Source organism: Lissotriton vulgaris, chromosome 9 (assembly GCF_964263255.1).
Source record: "Lissotriton vulgaris chromosome 9, aLisVul1.2, whole genome shotgun sequence".
Lineage (NCBI taxonomy): Eukaryota > Metazoa > Chordata > Amphibia > Caudata > Salamandridae > Lissotriton > Lissotriton vulgaris.
This window is the reverse complement of record NC_141697.1, coordinates 27,968,297-27,994,711: the sequence shown is the minus strand read 5'-3', so window position 1 is coordinate 27,994,711 and position 26,415 is coordinate 27,968,297. Positions and strand designations below refer to the sequence as shown.

Below are 26,415 nucleotides of genomic sequence, written 5' to 3'. Positions count from 1 at the left end.
ACACCACCATATCTCTCCTTCAGAACCTTGGGTTTGTCATAAACCAACAGAAGTCAGATCTGCCCCCTCAAAAGACCATGACCTTTCTAGGTTTCCATATAGACTCCAGGGCGACGACCTTGAGCTTGCCAGGCCAGAAAATATACAACATCAAAAAAAGAACTGAAGAAGGTTCTCCGCAGGGTTAGGATTTCTCAGCGACAACGGCCCAGGGTCGTTGGCTTATTGTCCTCAATAAAAGCCATTTTCTTGGGACCACTACACTACAGAGCTCCCCAGAGGCTGAAGGCAGCTCATCTTCGTAGGGGCCTTACTTATTCGGAGCTGGTGACATTGACGTCAAAGGCCAGGACGGAGATGCAGTGGTGGATACACCACATGGAGCTAGGAACGGGTGGGCAATCTTCGGCTCCTATATGAACCTGGTGATATATTCGGATGCCAGCTGCCTGGGTTAGGGAGCTAGATGCGGCTCGATCTCCATGGGAGGTAGGTGGACAGAGGAGGAACTGACCCTCCACATCAATTGACTCGAGCTTTTGGCGGGCTTGCTTGCTATTCAATACCTCACGAGGGACAAGATATCGTTCGGTGTACTCTTGAGGATGGACAACACGACGACAGTGCAATATATCAATCGGCTAGGTAGTACCCATTCACGTCCTCTGGCGTAACTAGCCAAGGAATTCTGCCATTTTTGCCTCGAACTGCAGATCTCGGTGATGACAGAATACCTCCAAGGAGCGATTAATTTGGTGGCAGACTAGAACTCCAGGCACCTCAAGGACCCCAGCGACTTTAGCCCGGGAGTATTTCAAGCTCTCATGTGACTCTTGGGTCCTTGCCAGGTGAACCTTTTTGCCTCCAGATGGAACAGTCAGCTTCCGCTAAATGGCAGCTGGAGACCGGATCTGGGGACGGAGGCAGTGGACACCTTCCTGCAAGATTGGTCAATAGCTCAGGACGATGCCTTTCCTCCCTTCCTGTTCATCCAGCGAGTGACGGCTCAGGTCAGGCGTCAGCGGGCCTCTCTGGCGTTGACCACTCCAGTCTGCCACTCATAAGCATTCTCTTCTGGAGCTGGCATGGGCTGCGCCGCTACCATTCTTTGCTGGGATCTTGACGGATCCCCTGGGCCATCCACATCCTCTGGTTCTCCCGGGCCGCCTTCATCTCATGGCATGGCGGATTTCAGGCGACGCTGGAAAGACGTCAGGTGCCCTCGGTGGGCTAGTTGCGTCACGTGGTTGTGGAGGGCTGCTGGAATCACGATATGTGACCCCCCCAGTAGGATTCCATCATGGGCCACACTTAGTTTGTTGTGCACTCTCCACATTTTGGTGAGATATTCCTTGTCTTGCCCTGACCACTCGTTGGCGGTTTGTAGGAAACACTGCCAGTTGCCTCCCTGGACGGCACTGCGTACCTTGGCTATGACTGGATCTCCTTTGGCTGCGGCTGTGATGTCTACCAGGGTCAGGGCGTTAAGGCATGTGGCCGTGGAGATCATGTTGATGTGTGCTTCCAATTCCTCGACCTCCTGTGTCTCCCCTTGGAGCTGGGTGTCGAGAGAGAAAGTCTGCCGGGTTCTTCGCATCTGGCCGGTTTACTACCTCCATTTCATATTGCTTCAGCCCGATGGCTCAGCGCTCAATCCTTTGGAGGTGGATGGGGTGCTGATCCTTTGAATGACGTGATGACCTTGAACTGGTGGCCGCAGATGTGCAGGTGAAAATGCCGGCAAGCCCACCAGATAGCCAAGGCCTCACGTTTGATTTGTGCATAACGTGCCTTGGTGAGGGAAGAGTGATTTGCTGGCATACGCGAGTGCGGCCCATCTCCCGGGTTCTTGCGCCTGGGTGAGCACCGTCCCTAAGCCCACTGGGCTTGCGTCCACGATGAGCTCAGTGCATTTTGCGGGGTCAAAGTATACTAAGGTGGTGTGGTCGAGGAGGGTGTTCTTGATCTCCTGGAATGCCGTCTCTTCTCTCTTTCCCACTTCCACTTGGTGTCGGAGCGAGTGAGGCTCCTGAGGGGTTCTGCCAGGGTTGCCAGATCTGGGATGTATCAACCACAGTATGTGGCCATCCCGAGGAGGCTCCTTACTTCCGACACCGTCATGGGGCGTGGCGCCTCCTTGATAGTTTTGGACTTCCAGGGGTCTACCTGGATCCTTTTCTTGGTTGGAGATGTATCCAAAGAATGCTATCTCCCTCTGAAAGAAGAGGCACTTTTCCCGGTGCAGGGTGACTCCATGCTCCTGGAGGCGCTTCAGCATGGCTCTGAGCTGTCTGTAGTGTTTGTCTGCAGTAGTGGAATGGATGAGGATGTCGTCACCAGCACCCCTGGCAGACCCGACAGGATCTCACGTTCTGTGTCCTGAAATATTTCTGCTGCTGAAGATATTCCAAAGTTGAGGCGTTTGTAGCGCCGCAGCCCCAGGTGTGTGTTGAACATGGTGATGTACCTGCTCTCCTTGGCCAAGACCAACTGAGTTTAAATCAAAAACCACTGGGACCCGTTGAAGTCAGCCACTATGTCGTCCATCGTTGGCGTGATGTGGCGCTCCCGCCGGATGGCCTAGTTGGGGAGCTGCATGTCAATGCACAATCTGATCTTTCCTGGTTGCCATGGTTACTCTGCTATGACCATGGGGGACACCCATGGGGTTGGCCCGGATACCTTTTCTATCACCCCTTGGTCCTCCAGCTTCTGCAGATCCTGATCCACTAGAGGCCTCAGGAGAAAGGGATTTTCTGGTGGAGGAGTGCTGTCTGGGTCACCGCTGGGTCGATGTGGAGCTTCACAGGGGCTCTCTTGATGCGCCCCAGTCCCTTAAAAAGTCTTGCGAAGTGGCTCAGCAGCTCTTTTGTTTGCTTCACTTGTATGCTCCTCGCGATGTCCCCAGGCCCAGGTCCTCGGCGGCATGACTGCTGAGTAAGGTATCGGCTTCTTGGTCAATTACGTAGACCGTTGTGGTAATTTCGTTATCTTCTGACCTGATTGGCACAGTCATTTTCCCACGTTGAGGCAGAGGCAATTGGTTTCCATACGTAAATATTTTAGTCTTGGATGGTGCAAGTTCGGGTCGAGGTTGTAGCCCATTATACTGCTGTATCCCCATGATGGTCACAGAGGCCCCAGTGTCGATGACTGCCTCTGCTTCCGAGCCGGCTATCTTCACGGTGCATGTGGGTTGTGGCCTCCTCCGTTTCTTTAGCTCTCGAGTGAATGAGACGAGGTATGTCTCAACTTCTTCATGCTCTGTGTATGTGTCTTCTACCCTGTAGGTGGCCTGATCGGTCTTCTTGGTGCTGCTCATAGTTGTCAGGGAGGCACTCGACAGTTGGCGCACCATCCTCCTCATTGGCTTTCCGCCCCTGGTGTCTTTCCGTTGAATCTTCTTTCTGCATATGGAGGTAAAATGGTTCGAGATTACACAGTGGGAGCACGTCCGTCCCTGGGCGGTGCACGCTTGGACAAGATGTTACTCATGTCCACAATATTCACATTGGTCCTTCGGGTAGACGGTTTCGCTGCCCGCTCCCTCTGTCTCGGGTCCTCACGGCGTCAATGCGCTCCGTCTTGATGGCTGTCTTTGTCTGTTGACCGTGTTAGGGCTAAGTCCATCTCATCGGCTCTTGCTGCAGATAGGTCATGTGTCCTGGCCAGGACCAGTATGTCCTTTAGGGGTATGTTCGGCTGCCTCAGGATCAGCCCTTGTAGCGTCTTGCTGCAGCAACCTTAAATGACTTGGGCGCAAATCACTTCCGTGACCCTGTCGTCCATTGCGTAGGTGCTGGCCAGCTCTCGCAACCATGCGTAAAAAGCATTGAGTGATTCCCAACTGTGCTGGCGGGCTTGACTCACCTTAAATCTCTCAAAATCTAGATTCAGCTGCGGGTAGAAGTGTGCAATCAGAGCTGTCACGGCGTCATCGTAGTCGGAATACGCTCCTTTATTGGGGAGGTGTTTGATAGGAGGTATACTTCTTCCCCAGCATAGTGGAGGAACAATGATTGTTTTACTGCTCCGCCTGTTTTTTTTTTTTTTTTACGTTTTTATTGGTGATTGAGAGTATTAACACAGCTCTATGCCTACAACCACGAGGTGGCCGGCAGCGCTCAAGCCATCATCAGACAGCAATCAATAGGAATATCACTCAGAACGTGTTAACACAGCAAGCCGCCTACAAACACTTCGGGCCGTCGGTCTCTCTTGTTGCCCAAAAGTAGTTTCCTATGGGGGCATGCTGTGTGACTACATACCTTAGTGGCTGATTTGCATTCGGATCATCCCCCATCTTGTGTCTCAGTGCGCCTTCAAGTTCAGCTGACTCTGAGGTGTCATACCTGTGGTCTTGTGTTTACTTTGTGCTTGCTCCCTGAATTCCCCCTGGTTTCCTCTCACCAGTGTTTTTTTTTACCCTCTATATTCCTTATTCTTTCTTTATTGTGCCTCCTAGGATCTGGAGCTGCGCGTAACCGTAGGGCTGTCCTCATCCTGGCACGCTGTGGTGTCAGGTGTGCAGCCTGCGATGCTCCCTAGTTCCGGAGGTGGATGCTGGCCTGGGCACATGTGATTCTATTACAGGACTGGAGGCTTCGTATTATACTTTTCTTTCTTTTAATGCTACACACAGCAGCCAATAAAAAACGTTGTATATGTAAACAAAACTACATTTCCCATGATGCTAACACACATCACTTCCTGTAATAGCCCATAAGAACCAGGCAACACTGGATATTGTCCTCTTTCTCTGCTGTTCACGCAGCCAGTTAAGTGCCTTTTACTGATATTCTTATTCTGTATATTGTCTTATTGCCTTGTATTTCGGCACGATTGTCCCTTTGGGTGTTCTGTTTATGCTCGCGCTGCGGCGCTCTGTATTGGTGCCTTATGTGTAGCTTTGGGCAGCACTGTCACCGTCTGCCGGGTGCGATCGCGTTTGCCTTCCCTGCGGGGGACGCGAGTGTACCCGGACGCCGCGCGCGTGTTTCAGGAGCGGCGCTTACTTGCACTGACTCCCGAGGGGCTTTTATTTTCATCTGACTCGCGCTGGGAGCGCGGCGGTCGCGGCAGGTGCCGCTTGTGTGTGACTCTGCTTTCTCGACTGGGCACGGTACCGACTCGCCGACGGCGAGGTTTTTTCTAATATTGAGAGCGCGTGGCCCCCCTCATTGGCCTTAGACGCTCTGAGCCTTTAGGTAGTTTCGGTTTCGATAGTTTCGACGTGTGTAGCCCAATTGGGCTTGTTTTTGGTAGGATTGGGCTACACACGTCGCTACTGCCCGTTTTTTGGTAGTTTTAGGGTCTTTGGTGCTGCCTTCCACCGGGGGAAGTTCATTGACGCCTTGCTGGCTGAAATAACTGCTGGGCCTAGAGGGTGCACACCTCTTTGGACTTTGTTATTCTATTCAAGAGACTTTGGCTCCATTTTACGCCTGTGGGCTGCAACAACTTTATACAGCCTTTGGCTGAGGAGCTAGGTACCTGATTGCCCATATTTATGTATGTATGTATGTATGTATGTATGTATGTATGTATGTATATATATATAGAGAGAGAGAGAGAGAGAGATATTACTTGTGCTGTGGGTTGGCTCCCCCCTTTTACTCCTCTGATTTATTCTTTGTTCTTGCCTTCTCTATGAGCAATTCTATGTACAAGTTTGGTGCCACCATGGAGGACTGGGCGACATATGATGAGGAGAATCTCTATGCCGAGGAAGTGGTTTCCCCTTCTGTTGAAGAAAAGATTGTTGAGGCTCTGGACGCCTCCGTCCAAGATTCCGTCAACAAGGCCCTGGAGAAGGCAGTTCCGGGAACTGTTCAGCAGGCTTTGGCTAGTGCCCTGAAGCCAATCACTAGGCAACTGGAGAAGTTTGCAAAATGCGTGGTTTTACCTCCGCTGATTCCGCAAAGAAGGACGCTGCTGCCTCTCAGGCGCCTTCGGAGATGTGGCCTCATTCCTATTTTATGTCCTCTCTGCCTGCTCCAGACTCGGGTAAGAAGTCCCAGGTACAGGACACGGATACCGACATGGACACTACTACTAATACTGATACTTCTGATGAATCTCCCCCCAGGAAACGGACAAAGAAGTCCAAGAATGTAGAGTCTTCTCAGTCTCTGTCCACCCCCTTTACCTTTGATCCGGCAGATATTGTCCACCCACGATATTCTGACTGGCTTCCAGCGCCAGAGGTCGCAGCCTATTTTCAAGATAATCTCCGCAAGAGCTTCGACAAGGAGGTCAGAAATAGATTGCGCTCGGAGTGCCTGCGTCCAGACATATCAGACAAGGTGGCGGAAACTCCTGATATTGATCCTAGTATGTTAACTTTCCTTAAGAAGTTCACGAAGGACCCTAAGAAGGGTATAGACCGCGCATAGAGGGGCTGCCAGGACAAACTCCTGGATGTGGTCGGCCCTCTGGCCAAGATCCTGGAAATGGCTTCAGAGGCCCAGGAATCCAACTGGGCCATGGACCCGCATGTGTTGGCGGGCTGGACCCAGAGGGCCATTTGCATTCTGGGCAATGCGAACTGTGCAATTTCAACTGAACGGCGCAAGTCCCTTGTCATGAGGATGGACACTAATCTCACTGAACTTGCCACCGCAGAACCAGGACCCTTGGCGGAGGGCAACCTGTTCGGCGAACGTTTTGTGAAGGACGTGGTGAAGTACGTCGGTACTTTTACCACTTTGGATAAGGCTCAATCCGGTATCAAGCGTGCCCTGCAATCTGGTGTTTTTCACAGGGCCAGACGAGGCCGGGGACGCTTGTTTGGCCGTCAGCAATTCCAAGGCCCCCACAGAGGTGATTTTGGACGTGGTAGAGGAGAGTGGGATTCCACCAGAGGAGGAACCTTCTACCCTACCAGACAGCGGTTCAACAAGCGATGGTTCAACAAGGGTTATTACCATGGCGGCTTCCAGGCCTCAGAATCAGGAGGTGAGTGCTCCAGATCCTTACCCGTTGCCTTTGGGGGGTCGTACTTATCATTTCTTTCACAATTGGGTTCAGTTATCTCAGGACGCCTGGGTCCTAGAGACTGTTCGAGGTTTTCATCTGCATTTCTTTCAGGTCCCCGTTCAGGATGTTTTTCATGGTGGAGGTTACAGGTTGGTACTCCATTTAAAAACCTTCAACCAGTTCTTAGTTTACAAGCACTTCAAGATGGAGGGCATCCATCTTTTGACGGATCTGTTTGAAACAGGGGGACTGGATGGTCCGTTTGGACCTGAAGGACGCCTACCTATCCGTTCCGATTTTTCCTCCCCATCGGAGGTTTCTTCAGTTTCAGTGGAGAGACCAGTGGTACGAGTATTTGGTCCTGCCTTTCAGTCTCTCATCGGCTCCTTGGTGCTTCACCAAGGTGTTAAAACTGGTGATTGCATATCTCTGGGAGCAGGGGCTCCGTATGATAGTGTACTTAGACGACATCCTGATCATGGCACAGACGCAGGATACAGCTTCTCAGCACCTGCACTTGACCATTGCTACGCTGCAAAATCTAGGTTTTGTCGTCAACGAGAAGAAGTCGGTTCTCTGCTCAACCCAGAAGATAGAATTTCTGGGCTTTGTCATAGACTCACAAAGGACTCAGTTGAGTCTCCCGCGGTCGAAACTGCGCGACATTCAGAAGGAATTGCGCGTCCTGTTGTCCAGACAGACGGTGACGTTGCGAGCAATTGCCAGAGTAGTGGGTCTCCTGGCATCTTCTGTGCAAGCAATATTTCCGGGGCCCCTAGATTATCGGGCCCTTCAGAGGTTGAAGATTCGGCACCTGCAGGAGTGTCTCTCCTATACGGATCTAGTTCCTCTGTCGTCGGAGGTTCGGCAGGAACTCCAGTGGTGGTTAGGCCACGTGGAGGCTTGGAACGGTCGGGCCGTCTTCGGCCACGTTCCCGAAGTGATCATAGAGTCCGATGCCAGCCGTTGGGGCTGGGGGGCGCAGTGTGGAAGTATTTCCACCGGCGGCAGGTGGTCTCTGCAGGAGCTAGAGCTGCACATAAATTGTCTCGAGCTGCTCGCCGGTTCATTCGCAGTCAGAACCCTAGCACCCAAGAAGGTGTCTTGTTGCATCCTACTAAGGATGGACAACATATCGGCGGTGCGCTACATCAACAAACTAGGGGGTACAAGATCCTCCATGTTGGTCGAAATAGCGAAGGATTTCTGGCATTACTGTCTGACCCACCAGATTTCTGTCACGGCGGAGTACATCCCGGGTCAGTCGAATGTGGTGGCGGATTGGCACTCACGCCACCTGAAAGATTACAGCGATTGGCAACTCAACCCGAAAGTGGTGCACTGGTTACAAAAGATTTGGGGAACGTGTCTGATCGATCTTTTCGCGTCCCGCCTGAATCGTCAGATGTCTCTGTTCTTCAGTTGGAGACCGGATCCGTTGGCTCTAGCGACTGATGCTTTTTCTCAGGACTGGTGTCAGTCACTGAATTATGTGTTTCCCCCCTTCATTCTGATTCCCCGATTGTACTCTCGGGTTCTGCGTCAGAAGGCGGAGTTGATTTTAGTGACTCCCCTTTGGAAGTCGCAGCCGTGGTTCCCGAGCCTTCTGGAGCTGTGCTGCGACCTTCCCAGGAGGATCCCGGATTCTCCGACGCTGCTCCTGGGCCCTCAGGGAGAGATGCACCCGATGGTACTGTCAGGGCATCTAACACTGTTGGCCTGGAGACTTTCACGACACGTTGGCAAATGCCAGAGTTTTCGGAACTAGCTTCAGCCTTCATTGATCAAGTCTGGGCTCCCTCCACCAGAAAGCGGTATTCTTCCGCTTGGAAAGGCTGGGTTCGTTGGTGCATGGAACAACACGTGGATCCCTTGGGGGCAGGACTACCCTGTATCATAAATTTTTTTTCCTCGAAAGCGTCGGAGGGGTTAGCTTATCGTTCTGTGAATAACTTCCGCTCCGCAATTTCGGCGGGCCATTCTCAAATCGATAGTAAACCGGTAGGTATGCATCCTATCAGTCAGTCATAAGCTTTTATTCGATATGCAAGATATCTTATAAGCACATTTATAATACAATCAATATAATGTACAAAAAAATCATTGCCACAAGAAGTCAGTGTAAAATATTAAAAGAGATAAAAGGACATAAAAGACCGTTGATAAATTAACTAAAAAGAGAATTAAACAGCTACTGACAATCTCTTACATCGAATAAGCCAAAACTGCTTTAAAAATTTAGCTGTTCCGCACACAATAGGGGGGGGAAGTGTCCGTGCTTAGGATACGCAAGGCTACTAAATAACTACGAGTGCCCATATTTCGGCAGAGTGGTTTCAGCCAGAGACTCCTAGGCCTTGCGTAATCCGGGCATTCAAATAAGACATGCGCAATGGACTCAACCTTACTCGGGCAACATGCACAGTTAGGAGAAGTACGGGCCGCTAGTGACCATTTCGATACCAGAGCACCTAGCGGGAGGGAACCAACTCTAAATTTAAAATAAAGAGCTCGGTCAAAGGGGAGAGTGATCAAGTCCAGGTAGGGTTCAAAGGCCACAGTGTCTTTAATTTGTAGAAAGGCGGCCGTGGACCTGCAGTGGTTGGAGTTTGTAATTAGACGCTCCGCAGTCCATTTCCAATAAAGCGCCTTGACAACTTCTTTTGGAGGGGCTGAACGAGATGACCAGCAATCTCCTAGGCCGATATTCTCCAAAAGCTTTTTGGTGTCGCTTAACCATCTTATCTTAGCCCAACCCCCCTGGCTCATTATATCTCCCAGGGCATCAGCATAGGATTTTAATTCTTCGCTCCTCCAAATCCGTGTCCACAACAGGAGCGGGCGAAGCTGGGCCTGGTCTTTGATGTTTTTACATCCCGTGTCCATCCACACTGGTACTGATGGTGTGCTCAGTGGAACAGAGATGAAAGATTTTAAAAGCTTGCTCTCCGCTGTCACTAGGGCATCCAATCGGCAGTGACCCCACAGTTCTGCCCCATACAAGGCTGATGTCGCTACTTTGGCCTTGTAGATGTCGAGTACTGGGGTAAGTGATCTCCTAGTTGAGGCCCTGTATTCCCTCATGAGAGCTCCTCCTACTCTCCTATGATTAAGAACCATTTTATCAATATGGTTTGCCCAAGTCATCCTATCCGTAATCCGGATACCAAGGTAGTCGAATTCGGCTACTTTCTCTAGGGGGATAGATTTAAGTGTAGGTGAGCGGCCCAATTTTTTAGGTGGATTTACAGCTAAGTATTTCGTTTTGTCCACATTTATTATTAACCCTTTTGCAGCACAGAACTCCTGGAATCGTGTTAGTAATTTCTGCAGGCCTTGTGGGGTCTTCGAGATCAGGAGCGTGTCATCCGCAAAAAGCAGGGTTGGGATGCGGACACCTCCAAGACAGGGGGCGTCGGCTGGTTCTTGTTGAAGATGTTTTACCACCCCATTCAGATATAGTGAGAATAGGGTGGGCGCCAAGACGCAGCCCTGTCTTACGCCCCTGGACACTGGTATCTTCTCAGTAAGCTCTCCGTTTTTACCCCATGCATCCTATGGTCTGTAAACTCTTGAAGGGGATTCGAGTTGCGAATCCGCCTAAGCCTAAGTATACGTCCTTCTGGGATGTCTCTAAAGGTGCTCGATTTTCTCGCCAATTGGCCTCATAATGATCTTATGTCCGGAAAGCAACTTTCAGCTAAACTCACTATGTTACTCTGTCTTTCGGCTTGTCGACGTTCTTCAGACGTGAAGGCCCTGGATATTACGGGTAGAGTATTCACCCCTGAAGGGGTTTCCTTTAATATAACGGCTAGAACTAAGACTATGTCTCGATGTGTTGATTATTATGCCTTTCCTAGCAATGCTAAACTTTGTGTGGTTCAATGCCTTAAAGCATACGAAGAATGTACAAAAAATGTAAGACCTCTGGGTGTTTCGCAATTATTGATTGAATTACAGAAGCCTTTCAGACCTGTTACTGCGGCTACTATAGCCAGGTGGTTGAAATTTATCATGCAGGAAGCTGGCATTGATACTCAGGTGTTTGGTGCACATTCTGTTCGGGGCGCCATGGCGTCTAAAAGTTTTATGTTGGGATGTACCATTCAGGATATAATGCATTCAGCTGATTGGTCTTCTGAATCCACTTTCAAACAGTTTTACTATAAACCGGTGGGTGATATTTCCTCTGTGGTGTTTCAAGAGCGTTAAACTAGCATAATACGAAGCCTCCGGTCTTGTAATAGAATAAAAAATTAGCTAGCTATCGCGCCAAGAATTTTCAATTCTATTAAGGACACGGAGGCGAGGATTATCCCACCCGGTTATTACATGTGTTGTAATATTATGCCCACCCTGATATGTTCTGTTTGACAGACTTTATGGGCGTGTTTCTCATTCTTTCAGGTTCTGAAAAGAAGATGGACTGAATGTCTGGCGGTTTGATGGAATTCTTTCCAGTTGACTGTTCTTCCACGTTGGAGGCGATTCATGTTGGATCAAAGTTATTAATGGACTCATGTTCGTAGCAAAGAAAGAGGAAAATATCCGATGTTGCCTGGTTCTTATGGGCTATTACAAGAAGTGATATGTGTTAGCATCATGGGAAATGTAGTTTTGTTTACATATACGTTTTTCATTGGCTGCTGTGTGTAGCATTAAAAGAAAGAGAAGCATAATCCTCGCCTCCGTGTCCTTAATAGAATTAAAATTATTGGCGCGATAGCTATCTAATTTTTTACTCACGTTTGGCCTTGCTGCGCGCATATAGCGCGGGCCGGGACATGCGAGCGGTAGTGTTAGGACTACACTCTTACCGTCCGTCTTCGGTGTGTGTTGCCGTCTGTTCAGGCACTTCCCCCACTTGGACGGTGGCAGTGGCCAGGGTGGGTAGAGAAAAAGTCTGGGGAGTCGTGGACAACGCCTCAGTCCGCAGGCCTGATTAGCAACGGCTTGTACGGGTCACGTCATCGGCAGCTGCAGGCACTGGAGCGCGGGCTCCGCTCTGGTCACCAGTGTAAACTGGGTGGCTTGCGACACTAATAAGGACTATGGGCAGCACGGAAATAACACACACAATACTCAGTTGGATAGTTGGGTGGAATCCTTCGTGCTGCTACTACCCCGTTTATTTATTGGCTCGGGTCACGCCTGGCCCAAGTGCGTGGGTGCGACCTACCCGGCTCACGCTGGGTTAACAGCAAGACCACTTACTTGCTTCAGTTACCATGGAGCCTACTCCCCTATGGTTCAGCGGATGTGTAGCCTGTAATGTTACTGTTTTTTTAATTTATGTTCTTTAAATAATGCTATACAAATAAAGTGAAGAAAGATATGCATAATCAGCGCCTCCTAGTGCTTAATAGAACTGAAACTTTCCTTCTTCTTAGCTAGTAAATGTTTCATTTTCCTTCTTGTTAGCTAGGTGATTTTTCATTTCTCTTGTAACTCTGGTGCTATAGTCCCCTTTTGATCTATTAATTGCATACACAACGTGAACCCGCCCGGATGGCTCCCGGCAGTGCATCGGAACACAGAAACCGCCGATTGGAGGAGTCGATTCAATGCGAGGCCCCGTCGGGGTCGAGTCTACTCACCAGCCCCGATGCTGTCACTTCCGGTTGCCAGCAGTGCGGGCTCCAGGGAACGGGTTAGTTTCCCTCCGGGAACACAGACTTTGACACAAAAAAACTCCTTCAACACCAACACAAATGCGGCTAAACACCCGGCATCTCTGCACGCGCGTCATAGAAGTAATCAGCCAATAAGGATCTGGCAAGCGCTCCTCCCAAGATCTCCTAGCCAATGTAGAGTAACTGGACATTGGCGAGAGTTTAAAGTACCAATAGACAAATGACAAGAGGCCAGGAGCCAATCAAGGGACAAGATGTTCACCAAATGAAGCCGCGGCTTTCAGACTAAACTCCAAACAAATATGTTGTTCCGCCTCGCTGATTGGCTGTAAGCCCTTGACGCCTACCCCGGAAGTACACATGTTTATATTATCCACTGTTAGGGGACAGAGGGTTTATGGAAGCGTGGGTGCAAACACGAGGTTTAATATCAGAAGGGAATGATAGAGCAGCGTTCAGAGCAGGACAAGGGGCTCACATAGGGCGTTTCTAGTAGTGATAGCGAAGGAGCGCGTGTGCCCAGAGCCCCAGGTAGAGTGACCTCCAGCCACTGAGGTCGTGTGCGTGCCCGGGCCTGTGCCAGCAGCAGAGTGACGGTCTGGGGCATTCACTCTGCGCTGCCAGTCACCCCTGGGCCGTTTACCAGACTCTCGTTTCTCGGGGTCTGAGGTCGTGTGCGTGCCCGGGCCTGTGCCAGCAGCAGAGGGACGGTCTGGGGCATTCACTCTGCGCTGCCAGTCACTCCTGGGCCGTTTACCAGACTCTCGTTTCTCGGGGTCCCTGGTTGCATACAGACAGTCCGAGGGTGACAGTGACTGGGGTGTGCCAGTCACTCCCTCCTCAGGGTCATTGTCTGTTTACAGGCTAGAATCAGACTGGCTGAGGGTGACAACCACTCTGGTCCATCAGTCATTCACTCTCCAGGGTTACTAACATTGTGTGCGTGCACAGGAATCTGTCAGAAGACTGATGACAGATTCTACTCAGTCACTCTGAGTCAGAAGCTTCTGACAGACTGAGCTGAGCATTCACTCTGGTCTGACTATCAGCGACAGTGCAATCAGAAATGGAGATCTAGGAGTCCGAGGACGTTCACTCACGCCTGCCAGCCTTTCACCTGAGATCTGTCAGTCTTACGGCGACAGTCCCTCTGGCCTCTCACTTACTTACAGATTCAGTAATTGTCTAAAGCTATAATGACCTCACAGTCTTAGGGTGGACATTTATTTTACTGCTGCCTACTCTCTCCGATCACTAATACTTGGTACATTTTATTTAGCGTTTCAAAGGGATCTTCAACCACGGTTGTGCAATTTTCCAAGAATACAATTCTAGGTGCAAACCGCTCTGAAATGTGCACAGCTTTCTGACAGTGTAGGGACTTCTACAGGGTCAGTCTTATATCTTCCATGTAGTGGGGTGTAGTTGGGTGAGGGATGGCAGCAAGACATTTTTCCCAGTTTCTTCAGATTGGACTGGCTCACTTCCAAACACAAATTTCATTTCCCCGGGGGTTACTGTCCTTCAACAAATGTGCTCTTCAGACCCAAACTCTGAGGCAGTGTCGTCTCAAGGTAAGTAAGAGTTGCACGTGGTATATTAGTGATGTTCCACAGCTGTCACATGGCATGTTTCTGCACAGCATGGCTTAAATCACTGTTCAAATGTGCAGTCAAAAACTTAGCTGACAGTCGATAAACTATAGTTAACTGTTGTTTGTTTATGAACTAAGATGCGGGAGCGCATCTCTATAGTCAACCCATACGTCAACCTTTAGCGCAGACCAAGGCTACCATGTTCAGATTCTGGCAAAATCAATGTCTGGGCGATGTGGCCCTGCTACAGAGGTGCTTGTGTGATTCCTTTTCACCCACCATTGTTGGGCTTGCCGCTTAGAGTATTTGTATGTATGGAATATTTAGGGATAGATTGTGATGGAGTGGGTGATCATGTTGACAGAGTTGTCAGTTGGAGTGGAGAAGAGTGTGAAGAGTGACCAGGAACGCTCCTGTTTACCTGTAAGGTTTTAACTTCGTGTGAGAAGTTGTGAGATTAGTTAAGGGGTATTAGTTCCCACCTCAAATAATAACCACAGTACTTGTCATAGTGACTCACTAAAGTCACTGAATTAATCTGAGCTCAATCCCTGGTAGTTCTGTATTGGACTTGGCCCTTTTTGCAGGGTCATCCCTGAACTTTTTACCTTCCTCCGGTATTTTGTCTGACCTGTTTTTGTTGGTTTTATCACTCTGGGCACTTTACCACTGCTGATCAGTGCTAAAGTACTTATGCCCTCCCTAAGGTAAATTGATGTATGGATTAGTCATTCCATAATTGGCTGGTTTGGTTTACCTGTCAGACCCTAGTACAGTGCACCAGGGGTGCCCAGGGCTTGTAAACCAAATGCTGCTGGTGGGCTTGCAGCACTGATTGTACCACCCACAGAAGCAGCCTGTAAAAGTGTTTCTCAGGTCTGCCATTGCAGAGCCTGTGTTTAGTCTGGTATTGCCATGCTGACTGGGCAAGTGCACCCACTTGCCAGTCCCTAAACCTTCCCTTTTCTTCATATCAGACATCCCTATGGTAGGCCATACGGCAGGGTGCATTGTAGGTAAAAGGCAGGACAAGTCCTGATGTGTGTGGCATGTCCTAATAGTGAATTACAGCCATTTTCGTTTTTCACTATTAAAAGGCTACCTTTTCCCCATATGCCAGAATAGGCAGTTTGATTATTACATTTTATAATCCTAACTGACTCAGGGAACCAGGTAGAAATTCAAGTGTAGTATACCTGAACTCAGAATGATAAAATGCATCTTTTAGTGAAGTTGGTTTTAACATTCTGTGTTTGAAAATACCATTTTTAGAAAGTAGTTATTTTCTTGTCTAACCATCCAAGCCTGCCTCTGCTAGGTTGTGTATTTCTTGTCTGGAGTGACAGGGGCTGGGGGATTCCAGGAGACAGGGTGAGTCAGCCCAGGGCTGAATAGAGAGATCTGCATGTAGATGGGTGGGAGGAGTTGCACCTGGTACATGAATAGGGCTGTGCCTTCCCTCCACAATGCTGGCTCCACCTCCTGTGGTGCGTCTGATGTCCTGCCCTGCACTGTGAAAGGAAGAGAGTACATTTTAATCAAATTAAATCAGAACAACAAAAATGTTCTACGTCTGCCCACTTCCCTAGTTCCCTTCTCCAATTCTCTATTCGTGGGCCTTTCACGGATTTCCATTTTTTCGTGATTTCCCTTTTCACTAGTACAAATGCTGTCTTGAAACCTCCCAGTGACCTTTGTCTTAGCCGTGTGTGGAAACCAATGTAGTATGCAGCAACTTGGTGTGCGCGTGACTTCCCTTACTATTACGTTCTCAACTGTCGTTATTACCTCCTCCCAGAATCCCCCCAGGCCTGGACAGTCCCACAGCATGTGGAGGATGTGTGCCTCTTTGTCTCTGCATCAGGGGCAGCCCGCGCCCTCCGTTTGGAAGTAGCGCCAGATTCTGGCTGGCGTGAGGTACGCCCTATGAAGTATGTAATAGTTTATGAGCTTGACCCTCGCATTTCTAGAGACCTTCAAGGTGTGCTCTACAATGGCAACCCAGTATTTTTCTGTGATTGGTGCCCCTAAATCCTCTTCCCATTGTACTCTGTCACTCCTAGGGTTTTTGTACATCTTCTGTAGATCCCTTCTGATGGCTCCATATATGCAGGAGACCATTTGTATCCTACCTGCAGAAAGGACCACTTATCTGCAGCAGTCCAATGCTCTAGGTTCTGTCGCTCCTGTAGTCCAGTGCTTTCGGAATGACCCTGCGGGAGGTAAAACTCCACGCGGAAGTCTCGAATGGGAGCATTTGGGATTCTCGAAAGAGGTCCCCGACCACTCGTAGCCCCGCTTCCTTCCAGTCATCCAGTCCAGCCCAATTTTCCCCATGCGGTACCTGTCGGAGCATTTCAAAAGGTATGTCTGGGGAGTAAGGGATCTTGCAACCCGCCCGATGTAGACACCTCGCTCAGCACCTCGTGATTACTGTCTCCTCGTCCGTCTTCCTGCGTGGTCCCTGCTTCAAACTTAATAGTATTTTCGTTAGGATTGGGTGTTCAGGGGCAAATGGTGACTGTACCCTGTCTGGGTGCTGTCTGCCAGCCATCTCACAAACCACTGCAGCTGTGCTGCCAGGTAGTATGCCTCAAGGTCAGGGACCTCCAGCCCTCCTGTGGAGGTGGAGCGTTGCATCGTACCCAGGGCCACTCGTCTGTGTCCTGTCCCCCACAAGAATGCTGTAATCTGCGAGTTTAGGTTGCGGAATGTCGCACAAGGTAGCCACACCGGAAGTGTTCCGAATATGTATAGCAGGCGTGGAAGCGCCACCATTTTCAGCGGGCCCCTCTGTCTGCGACCGACAGCGGGAGGGATCCCCAAAAGTCTATGGAGGAACGGAGAGCACGTATCCCCCTGCCCACATTGCCCTCCACCAAGTTCGCCATGTCATGGTATATTGTCACTCCCAAGTACTCTAGGCAGGTGGGTTCCCATTACAGGGTCCCCAACCCCTATGGAGGGTGTCTATTGTGCATCACGGGGAATACCTTAGATTTCTGCCAGCTTACCCATAGCCCCGAAAGAGCGCCAAATTCTTCCAACATAACCCTAACCCCCTGCAAGTCTCCATCTATATTTTGTAGGAAGAGGAGTAGGTCGTCGGCATAGTGTGCTACGCTATGATAAGTGTCCTTGATTGCCATCCCCACGTAATCACGTCCCGCTCTGGCCCGGCATGCCAGCAGCTCCATGGCCAGTGCGAACAACAGAGGAGACAAAGGGTATCCCTGCCTAGTACCCCTTTCTACTCTAATGCTCAGGAAAATAACTCTCCCCGTCCGCACCCTGGCTCTGGGGTCCGCGTATAGCAGTTTTACTCATTCCACAAACCCAGTGCCTAGACCCATCGTCTCTAGGACTCTATGGAGGTACTGCCATTCTAGGCTGTCAAAGGCCTTTTCGATAACTGCAGAAATTGCAGCCTCATCTTTGGCATAATCCTTTCTGCACTTTCCCTTAGCATTATAATTTCTAATCAGGGTCTGTAAGTGGCGTTGTGTATTTGGTTACCGATTCAGCGAAAGCAGATTGTTGGGATTACCACTTGTGGTCGTGGGCTGTGTGCGGACCGGAATAACAGGCGTGGAGGCCGTATATAGTGGGCTATTTCTGAGCCGGTTTTTATTACTAGTGTACAGAGATTGCAGTTCGTGAGGAAAGAAATGGACAGGGGTGGCTCCGGGTTGATGTTGGGTCGTCCGACGTCCCAGTAGTTCCTTGGAAGGGTTGGTTCTTGGGTAGGCGTTGGTTGGGGTCGTCCAGCAGGTCCAGTTGGCCGTTCGTTGGGATGGGGGTTCCTAAGAGGTATGGGAAGGAGAGAAAGAGAAAGGGCCATTAGTTTGACTGTTGTAGGTTGCCTTGGTACCGAATACCGTCACCAGGTGTGTGGGATAAGAACGGACCGTGAGTAGAGTGGGGAATGGGACAAGATGGAGAGGAAAAGAGTATCTGGGAGAAAGAGGGGTTGGTGCTGCCGTGAACAAGTGCGGGGATTCTGTACAGTGACGTCCGTGACGGAACGTGAACTAAACAATATATACAGTGGTAAGTGCAAACGTGCAGTCGTGACTGTTTTAAGCTACGGCTATTTACACTCTTCAATCTACAAAGGGTTCGTTACTCACGTGCCCCGCCGCAACTCTCCCGTGAGTTGTGGCCGCTCTCCAACGTCCTCCACCGAACTCCACCAGTCCTCGGTCCAGACTTCCTCGTCTTCACCGATGCTCTTCTTAGGTTCACCGTCAGCTGTCTCCTGCCAAGAGTCCAACTCCTTGAAAGAACTGCCGTCTTCGCTTCCGGCTTTTCCGTGTTCCAGCTCCGAGTAGAGGGATGGACTTCTGGGGTTGCTCGGGAGTCCTTCCGGTTTTCCGCTTGTTGTGATTGGGTCCTGCAAAGAAGGAGAGAAGGGTGGAGTCCGAGATGCTTGAGAGGCCGGAGGATCGGTCGGAGATGTCCGGGATCTTGAGCGACATGGCGACCAAGGCGAGGTAGGGGGCGTGTCCCGTTCACATCCCCTTCCCCTAGCTGTCCTTTTTGATCTGGGTGGAGGGGGAGGATAACGGGAGAGGTAGTCGGCATTTCCCTGATCAATGCCTTTTCTATGCAAAGTCTTGAACCTATATGGTTATAGGGACAAAAACCAACGAAGGACGCGATCATTGTGTCCTTTGTTGCGGGCCATCCATTCCTGCGGGGCGTGGTCGGTGTACAAAACAAATTCTCGCCCCTCTAGATAGTATCGGAGACTTTCAACCGCCCATTTGATGGCCCGGGCCTCTTTTTCAACTACGATTCAGAAAAGGGGGTGGTGATGAACAGAGTGTCTGAATAAAGCAGACCACTCTTACCCAGTCCAAAGATCAGGGCTTGATCCATCACCGTTTTTTAGCTCACTGCACCATCCCAGCTCAGAACTTGGCTATATGCAAATTAGTCTGACCCTGGTCCAGTGCATCATGGGAACAGGGCAGACCAAACTACCAAGCCAATTCTTGTACTGGGAAGGAAACAAGCTTCCGGGGACCGGTTTCTGGCATTTCAGCCGTCTTCGGCCTGGCTTGCTTGAATCCTGATGGTGCAATGAGCAAGGGACTCACATCTGAGTATACCCTTCCACGCTTATGGTGGACAAAAATGATTCAGAAAAGGGGGTGGTGATGAACAGAGTGTCTGAATTAAGCAGACCACTCTTACCCAGTCCAAAGATCAGGGCTTGATCCATCACCGTTTTTTAGCTCACTGCACCATCCCAGCTCAGAACTTGGCTATATGCAAATTAGTCTGACCCTGGCCCAGTGCATCATGGGAACAGGGCAGACCAAACTACCAAGCCAATTCTTCACCAGAGAGGAGACAAGCTACCGGGGAAGGAGAGAAGGTTGGAGTCAGAGATGCTTGAGAGGCCGGAGGATCGGTCGGAGATGTCCGGGATCTTGAGCGACATGGCGACCTAGGCGAGGTAGGGGGCGTGTCCCGTTCACATCACTCTTGTTTATTTTGATCATTTTATAGAGCACCATATGTGAAACTAGCTTTGTAATGACAAGTTATATCAAACAGACCATAGAGACTGATACTGGAAAGAAAGCATATGATGGAGAAGATGATAAATGCAGTTTCAATGATGTGCCCGTCTCTGTCTATTCACAAATATAATCACAGTGATGACATCACATTGGCTGCCTAGTATAGCCAATGTGACCTACGCCTATGTACGTCAAGTTTCAAAACCCCAGTGGCCTCTCTGTGCCTACGTCCTACAGTGCAGCTACATCAGCTGACTGCCGAAGGTCTCCTTTCATCAAGTATTCCTGAAGAGGACTGCCAATGTCTAGAATGATATGATTGAGGTATAAGCAGTCCACAACTTCACGCAGTGGCTGACCGCCTGCGCCGACGACCTCGCGCCACTAAAGAAACCTTCCAGCAGACTCAGAAGCAAGAAGGCCTCCTGGTTCACCGACGAACTCAAGGACTCCAAGAAGAACTGCCGCACCCTTGAGAAAGCCTGGCTCCGCGACCAGACCACAGACAACATGACCGCCCTCAAACACGCCACCCGCAAGCACCACCAGCTTATTCGCACCACCAAGAAGAAATTTCTGAAGGAACGACTGGACAACAACTCCCACGACAGCAAGGAACTCTTCAACATCGTCAAGGAGTTCTCCAACCCCAGCACCGGCAACAACGACATCACTCCTTCACAAGATCTCTGCGACTCTCTCGCCTCGTTCTTCCACCGCAAGATCGCCGACATCCACAACAGCTTCGACGCACCATCCACGCACCCTACCGTCGAACCAACGCCCCCACCGCCACCCTCCACACCTGGACCACGGTGACCACCGAAGACACAGCCCGCACGATGAGCACCATCCACTCCGGATCTCCAACTGACCCCTGCCCCACCACGTCTTCAACAAGGCCGAATTCACCATCGCACCCCAACTCTGGACCATCGCACCCCAACTCCGGAACATCATCAGCACCTCCTTCAACACCGCCACCTTCCCGGAGAGCTGGAAGCATGCCGAGCTCAGCGCCCTACTGAAGAAACCAACAGCGGACTCCACCGACCTCAAGAACCTCTGCTCCATCTCGCTCCTCCCTTTTCCTGCCAAAGTCATCGAGAAGACCGTCAACAGACAGCTTGCCCCCTTCCTCGAGACGAACGGATCCCTTGACCACTCGCAGTCCGGCTTCAGAGCCAACCACAGCACCGAGACCGCCCTCATCGCAGCCACCGACGACATCCGAGCCCTGCTCGAGAACGGGGAAACAGCGGCACTCATCCTCCTGGACCTCTCCGCAGCATTCAACACTGTCTGTCACCGCACCCTAGTTCAACGCCTAAGCAACATCGGTATCCAAGGGAAGGCGCTGGAGTGGATCACCTCGTTCCTGGCCAGAAGAACACAGAGAGTCCGCCTCCCCCATTTCGATCCGAGGCCACCGAAGTCATCTGCGGCGTCCCGCAAGGATCATCACTCAGCCCCACCCTCTTCAACGTCTACATGAGACCTCTTGCAGCCATCGCACGCCAGCACAAACTCAACATCATCTCCTACGCTGACGACACACAGCTGATCCTCTCCCTCACCAGAGACCCCGACCCCGACACCGCCAGAACTAGCCTACACTAAGGGATGATAGACGTCGCCGAATGGATGAAGAACAGCCGCCTGAAACTAAACTCAGACAAGACGGAAGTCCTCATCCTGGGACAATCGCCCTCCGCCTGGGACGACTCCTGGTGGCCCCCCGCCCTGGGCACCACTCCCAAGCCAACAGACCACGCACGCAACCTGGGCTTCATCCTGGACTCCTCCCTCTAAATGACCAGACAAGTCAACGCCGTCTCCTCATCGTGCTTCAACACCCTACGCATGCTCCGCAAGATCTTCCGCTGGATCCCGACCGAAACCAAGAAGACGGTCACCCAGGCACTCATCACCAGCTGACTGGACTATGGAAACACCCTCTACGCCGGAACCACAGCCAAGCTACAGAAAAGACTCCAACAAATCCAGAACGTCTCCGCCCTACTCATCCTGGACATCCCCTGACGCAGCCACATCTCCGGCCACCTGAGGGACCTGCACTGGCTCCCCATTAACAAGAGGATCACGTTCATGCTCCTCACCCACGCACACAAGTCTCTCCACGACCTGGGCCCCAAGTACCTCAACGACCGCCTGACCTTCTACACGCCCACCCGGCAGCTGCGTTCTACTAGCCCCGCCCTCGCCGCCGTACCACGCATCCGAAGAGCCAACGCCGGAGGCAGATCCTTATCCTACCTTGCGGCCAAGACATGGAACTCCCTCCCCATCCACCTTCGGCTGTCCCAGGACCATCTCGCCTTCAGGAGACAACTCAAGACCTGGCTGTTCAAGCAATAGCAGACCCCTTCCCCCAAGCGCCTTGAGACCCTTCCGGGTGAGTAGTGCGCTATACAAATGGTATGATTGATTGATTGATTGAATGGTTGTATATATGTCTGGACTATCAGTACAATATTCTAAGTTTCAAAACCACTCTTTGACAGTTGGAAGTGGGCGTCACGCCTATTCATGGCACATAAAGTTGGGTGGAGCTGATCCTCATCGACAAGGGGTCCCAGGCCCAAACAGTTCTTGCCATTGTATTCACCTGTGTAAAGGGTCTTTTCTTCAGTTTGTCCAATATTGGGTTGAGCGGACATTGAAGATAAGCTCACCCTCAGTTGCTAGATGGGGTTTTGGGGGGGGGTCAGCCTATACCCAAAAAAATGGAAAGTGGACCTGTGCCACCCATTTTTATGTCCTCTCTTAATGATATTTCCAGAGGGCACATGCAAGTACCACAACAAATAGAAGCTGTGGGTAGCAGTCACCCCTTTCTGGTACCCCTAGTAATACTGAAATAAGGTGAAGTATGACAAGTAATTATAAACCAAGCTTGCAGGGACATATATAACAAAGAGATCCATTTAATTATTTCTTCACCAACCAGCAAAGAGTTGTGCTCATTAAAGGCTATTTGAGCGAACCAAACGCCTACTCTGCATTCAGAAAAACTAGACATGTTAGGAAGCTCTGGATCTACTTGAGGCAAAATGCCAAATGTACTCTCTAAATTAGATGTCATGTTATGGACCGTCCAGGGCTGAAACACAGCTGGTTTGAGAGGCCAATGCCTTACAAAAATGGTTGAAGCCTTTGTTTCTAGTACTGTGACCAGGATGTTTGTGTTAGTGTTGATGAGTGAGAGTAGTGTATACAACAGACAGAGGTAATATTGGTTGCCGGACTTCCGCAAGGTGATTGTCATTTCTTTATGTAGGTTTAGAAGGAGGAGTCTCCTCTTGGGTGCCTCTTCAGTAATGCTCAGGTGTTAGCAAGCCACTACAACGATGTATTCTTTTTTTATAGGAGTGTGCTGTGAAAATATCCCCTGCCAGGCATCCTACCTTGGGGGTGCTCGGTCTCTATGTTGTCCTTCATTTTGTCTTGTGCCATTAGGTGTAGCAGTGAATCTTTCTTAAGCTCCTTTGACCATACCATTGTGAGTTCATCCAAGTAGTCAATGATGTAATCTTTGGAGTTACTCACAGGAGAATAATATAATTGTGTCCATACATCTAAGACCTTGGGGGTGTTACTATGCCTCAACCCATTGTCATCTTCAATTTCTAGTATGCTAAGACCTTTGGAGTTTGATCAATCTGGCAAGTTTCTGACCTGGGCGATCTCCCTCCCTACATTGCCTAGCTGATACCTATTTGAGCATGTATTTTTATTTCATGATCCATCATTTTCCTGAGTTTCAGTAAAAATGTATTCAAGGCTGCCATGTGTCTGGCGTGTGAGACTGGTGGTACTTCCCTTCTAGAGTGCATACGTTGTTGTGTGGCTTATGCTTTCCCTAGTAAAACTGTGCCAATTCACTTTAAAAAGGTGCGCTACTCGTGCAGTATCCGACCTGTTAAAAGATGTGGTGCAGAAGCTCTCCAAAATGGTGTGGGAAATTAGTGCAGCGTAGCAACTGTATCTCAGAAGAGGACCTTGCAATTTGAAGATCAAACGTCTCCCTTGCAGATGTTAAGGCAACATCTTTCTGGAAAAATAAAGCTTTCAGTCTGCTCAAAGTGCAAATTTGAAAACGTTATCCAAAGCATTTCATCCCTAACTGTGTGGGGTAGGTGAAAGCAGTACTTGAGTGCAACAGGTCATGACCACAGAAACTGTCACAAGATAGGCAACCCCCAGTTTCATGCCACAGCAACCCTGATCGTTCAACATCAAATAACTCCCATTAGAGAGTAATCTGAAAGCTGGACGGATCACAGCGCTGGAGAACCCTTCAGATTGCAATTTGCATTGCATGCGTCATGAAGCAAAATTTCCCTGCACACTCATGAATGCCCTAAAGTCCTCTCACAATCAGCCCGCTAAGAAAATTGTCAGTGCCTTCATTCCTACAGTGGTATTTGAACGGTTAGACCATGACTCATGCACATACCCCTCTCCTAGCGTTTCATATCTGTCCATTTTATGGTGTTGTAAGCAGTTTTGGAAGTGAAAAGTCAAAATTGACAGAGAAATAAACCTGTGGATTATCAAATCCACTGAAGGTATTTCTGCAACAGTGATTGGTATTTTCTCTAACTTCTCAATGTGTACCATAGTGTATGTTGCGTCCTTCCTAGCCATGCTAGTTTGCTGTTTTGTAAGATTGTAAGGTAAAAACAACCTTGTAGCACTAAGGTGTCTCCATGGAATGTGGCCAGCATGAAGTGTAAGCAGAGTCAAATTCAGTAACATGATAGTTCTAAACCGTGACTACCAATATTGTAAATAAGACATGTCACTCAGTATGATGTCAGTAACTGATGATACAATGTCACATAAGGAGTATATCCTAGTGGATAATATATTTATACCACTGGCAACTATTTCCAAAGACCTTTCTAAATTTGCCCTGTCAATCTTGCACAGTCTCTCAGCAGCCTCCTGCTGTGACACCTTCCACACTGCATACAGCAAGCGCTTTTGATGTGGTTTTTGAGGACCTGGTAAAAAGTCCTGTATTCCAAGGTCATCAGAAATAAGGGGAAAATGTTGTTTCACCTGGGATATTGTGGAGGATTTTAGCCAATCTAGGTATAACTTTGCAACACTGTAAGTTGTTACCACAGAGTGTTGTGTGTGCGCATAACTGCTGATCTTAAATCCATTGGTGTCATCCAGAAAACATGCCTCACATCTGTTAGTATCTAACGGGCACACTAACCATCCCTCTTAGGTACGTGCCGAATTGTATGTGCCCTTGCGGAGCATGCTGCCTAAAGTTTCCTCCATGTAATTTGTGAATTGTTGCCAATTCACAAATTGTGGGACTTTTGGTGTGTCGAAATATTTTACCTTAGCCAGGCCAGGCCACGATGTTTGCTGCACCGTTTTGTTAAGAAAAATCATTTGTTATGGTATAAGGCATGCTCTAAATAAAGCCTCATTTTCCTGAACTTACCAATCTTTAAATCCCTATATAGATTTTAAATTAACATTGGCTTTTCAAAAGTCAAACCCGTGTAGAGACAGTTGGGAAATAAAAGATGCAAAATAAATCATCTTAGTATCAGTGAACATAGTTTTCTCGTCCCTGGAAGGTGTTAATTTATAACAGGACACTGGGTCCGCTGTATTATGACTAGAAAAATATGCAAACACCTGTGCAAACACTTTGGAACTAGCCTGTGGTGGTGTAGGGTAGTGTTCCCATTGTGGGTAATTAAATGGTGACCATAATGTTGAAAACAAAACGTTTCAACCTAATTAGTCATTCTATCATACATTTCATTTGGGTTAAAACAGTTGAATGCTCTAGATCTACTAGCATTTCATACACTGCATCAATGCCCCAATCATCAGAAATGGTACTGAGGGTGATAATGTCATTCAAAGAAATGCAGAATACATATGGTATTTACAAATTTTCAGTTGGTCCGAATATATCATACGATACCCTATCCCAAACAATTCCATCAAGAACCGGAACAGCAGAAATGTTCACCAGGGAAAATTCTCTTCGCACTTTGTGTTATTAAAAATGGGTTGTTAAAACCAAGTTCACCAGTTCATAACCAGAGCGTACCGGGAGGTAATGTCCATTCAGAAACTGACATAAAACAGTCCCCAGCACACACTATTCAAGTCGTTCATATATATATCACAATTAGGGTACACAGTAAAACAGTCCTCTGCGTTATATCTTTTTCTATCTTTATTTTCTTTTTTCATTCTTTCTTTATGGTGAATGTTTAGCCAACATGTGTTTCATTGCCTGGTGGGCACACTGTCCCGCAACTTTTTCAAGGCTCAATATTTTAATTGTAAAGCTTCTCCTTTGGTGTTAATTCCGTCCAAATGATATTCTTATACAATTATTTCAAAATAAGGTACATCTGTATGTTCTCCACCAATCAAAGTGTCATATATAACAGCCTTCCCAGAGTACGGGTGGTCACAAGTTTACAGAGTGACTAACCAAGAGACTGTCTAAGACAGGCGTACTGAAGCTCCTATGGGCCCATTAGCCGATCAGCATTGGCCCGACCTGCCCACTAATACGGGCAAGTTTGACAGTCAGGTTTCTTAACTGCAAGTAGAGAGGCTGTATTTTCTCTCTGTGGTCTTCTAAACACCACCAACTTTCAA

At 49.2% G+C, this 26,415-nt stretch overlaps 2 protein-coding genes across 4 annotated transcripts in view; one reads left to right on the top strand and one right to left on the bottom strand.

Moving 5' to 3' along the window:
• DTD2 (D-aminoacyl-tRNA deacylase 2) overlaps nt 1-12,795 on the bottom strand; it is a 70,123-nt gene extending 57,328 nt beyond the window's left edge. Inside the window, exon 1 of one of the 2 annotated variants that reach the window (XM_086936959.1) lies at nt 12,579-12,795. The gene's annotated coding sequence lies outside the window, so the exon portion shown is untranslated. The remainder of the gene's footprint in view (nt 1-12,578) is intronic. The other variant, XM_086936960.1, reaches the window with a different exon arrangement.
• A 200-nt stretch (nt 12,796-12,995) lies between these two features.
• Nucleotides 12,996-26,415, top strand: part of NUBPL (NUBP iron-sulfur cluster assembly factor, mitochondrial) — a 74,618-nt gene continuing 61,198 nt past the window's right edge. The window contains exon 1 of one of the 2 annotated variants that reach the window (XM_086936956.1): nt 12,996-14,188. In XM_086936956.1, the coding sequence (XP_086793082.1) occupies nt 14,051-14,188 (138 nt within the window). In that variant the 5' untranslated portion in view covers nt 12,996-14,050. Of the gene's footprint in view, nt 14,189-19,354; nt 19,674-26,415 lie in introns of those variants that run through there. The other variant, XM_086936957.1, reaches the window with a different exon arrangement.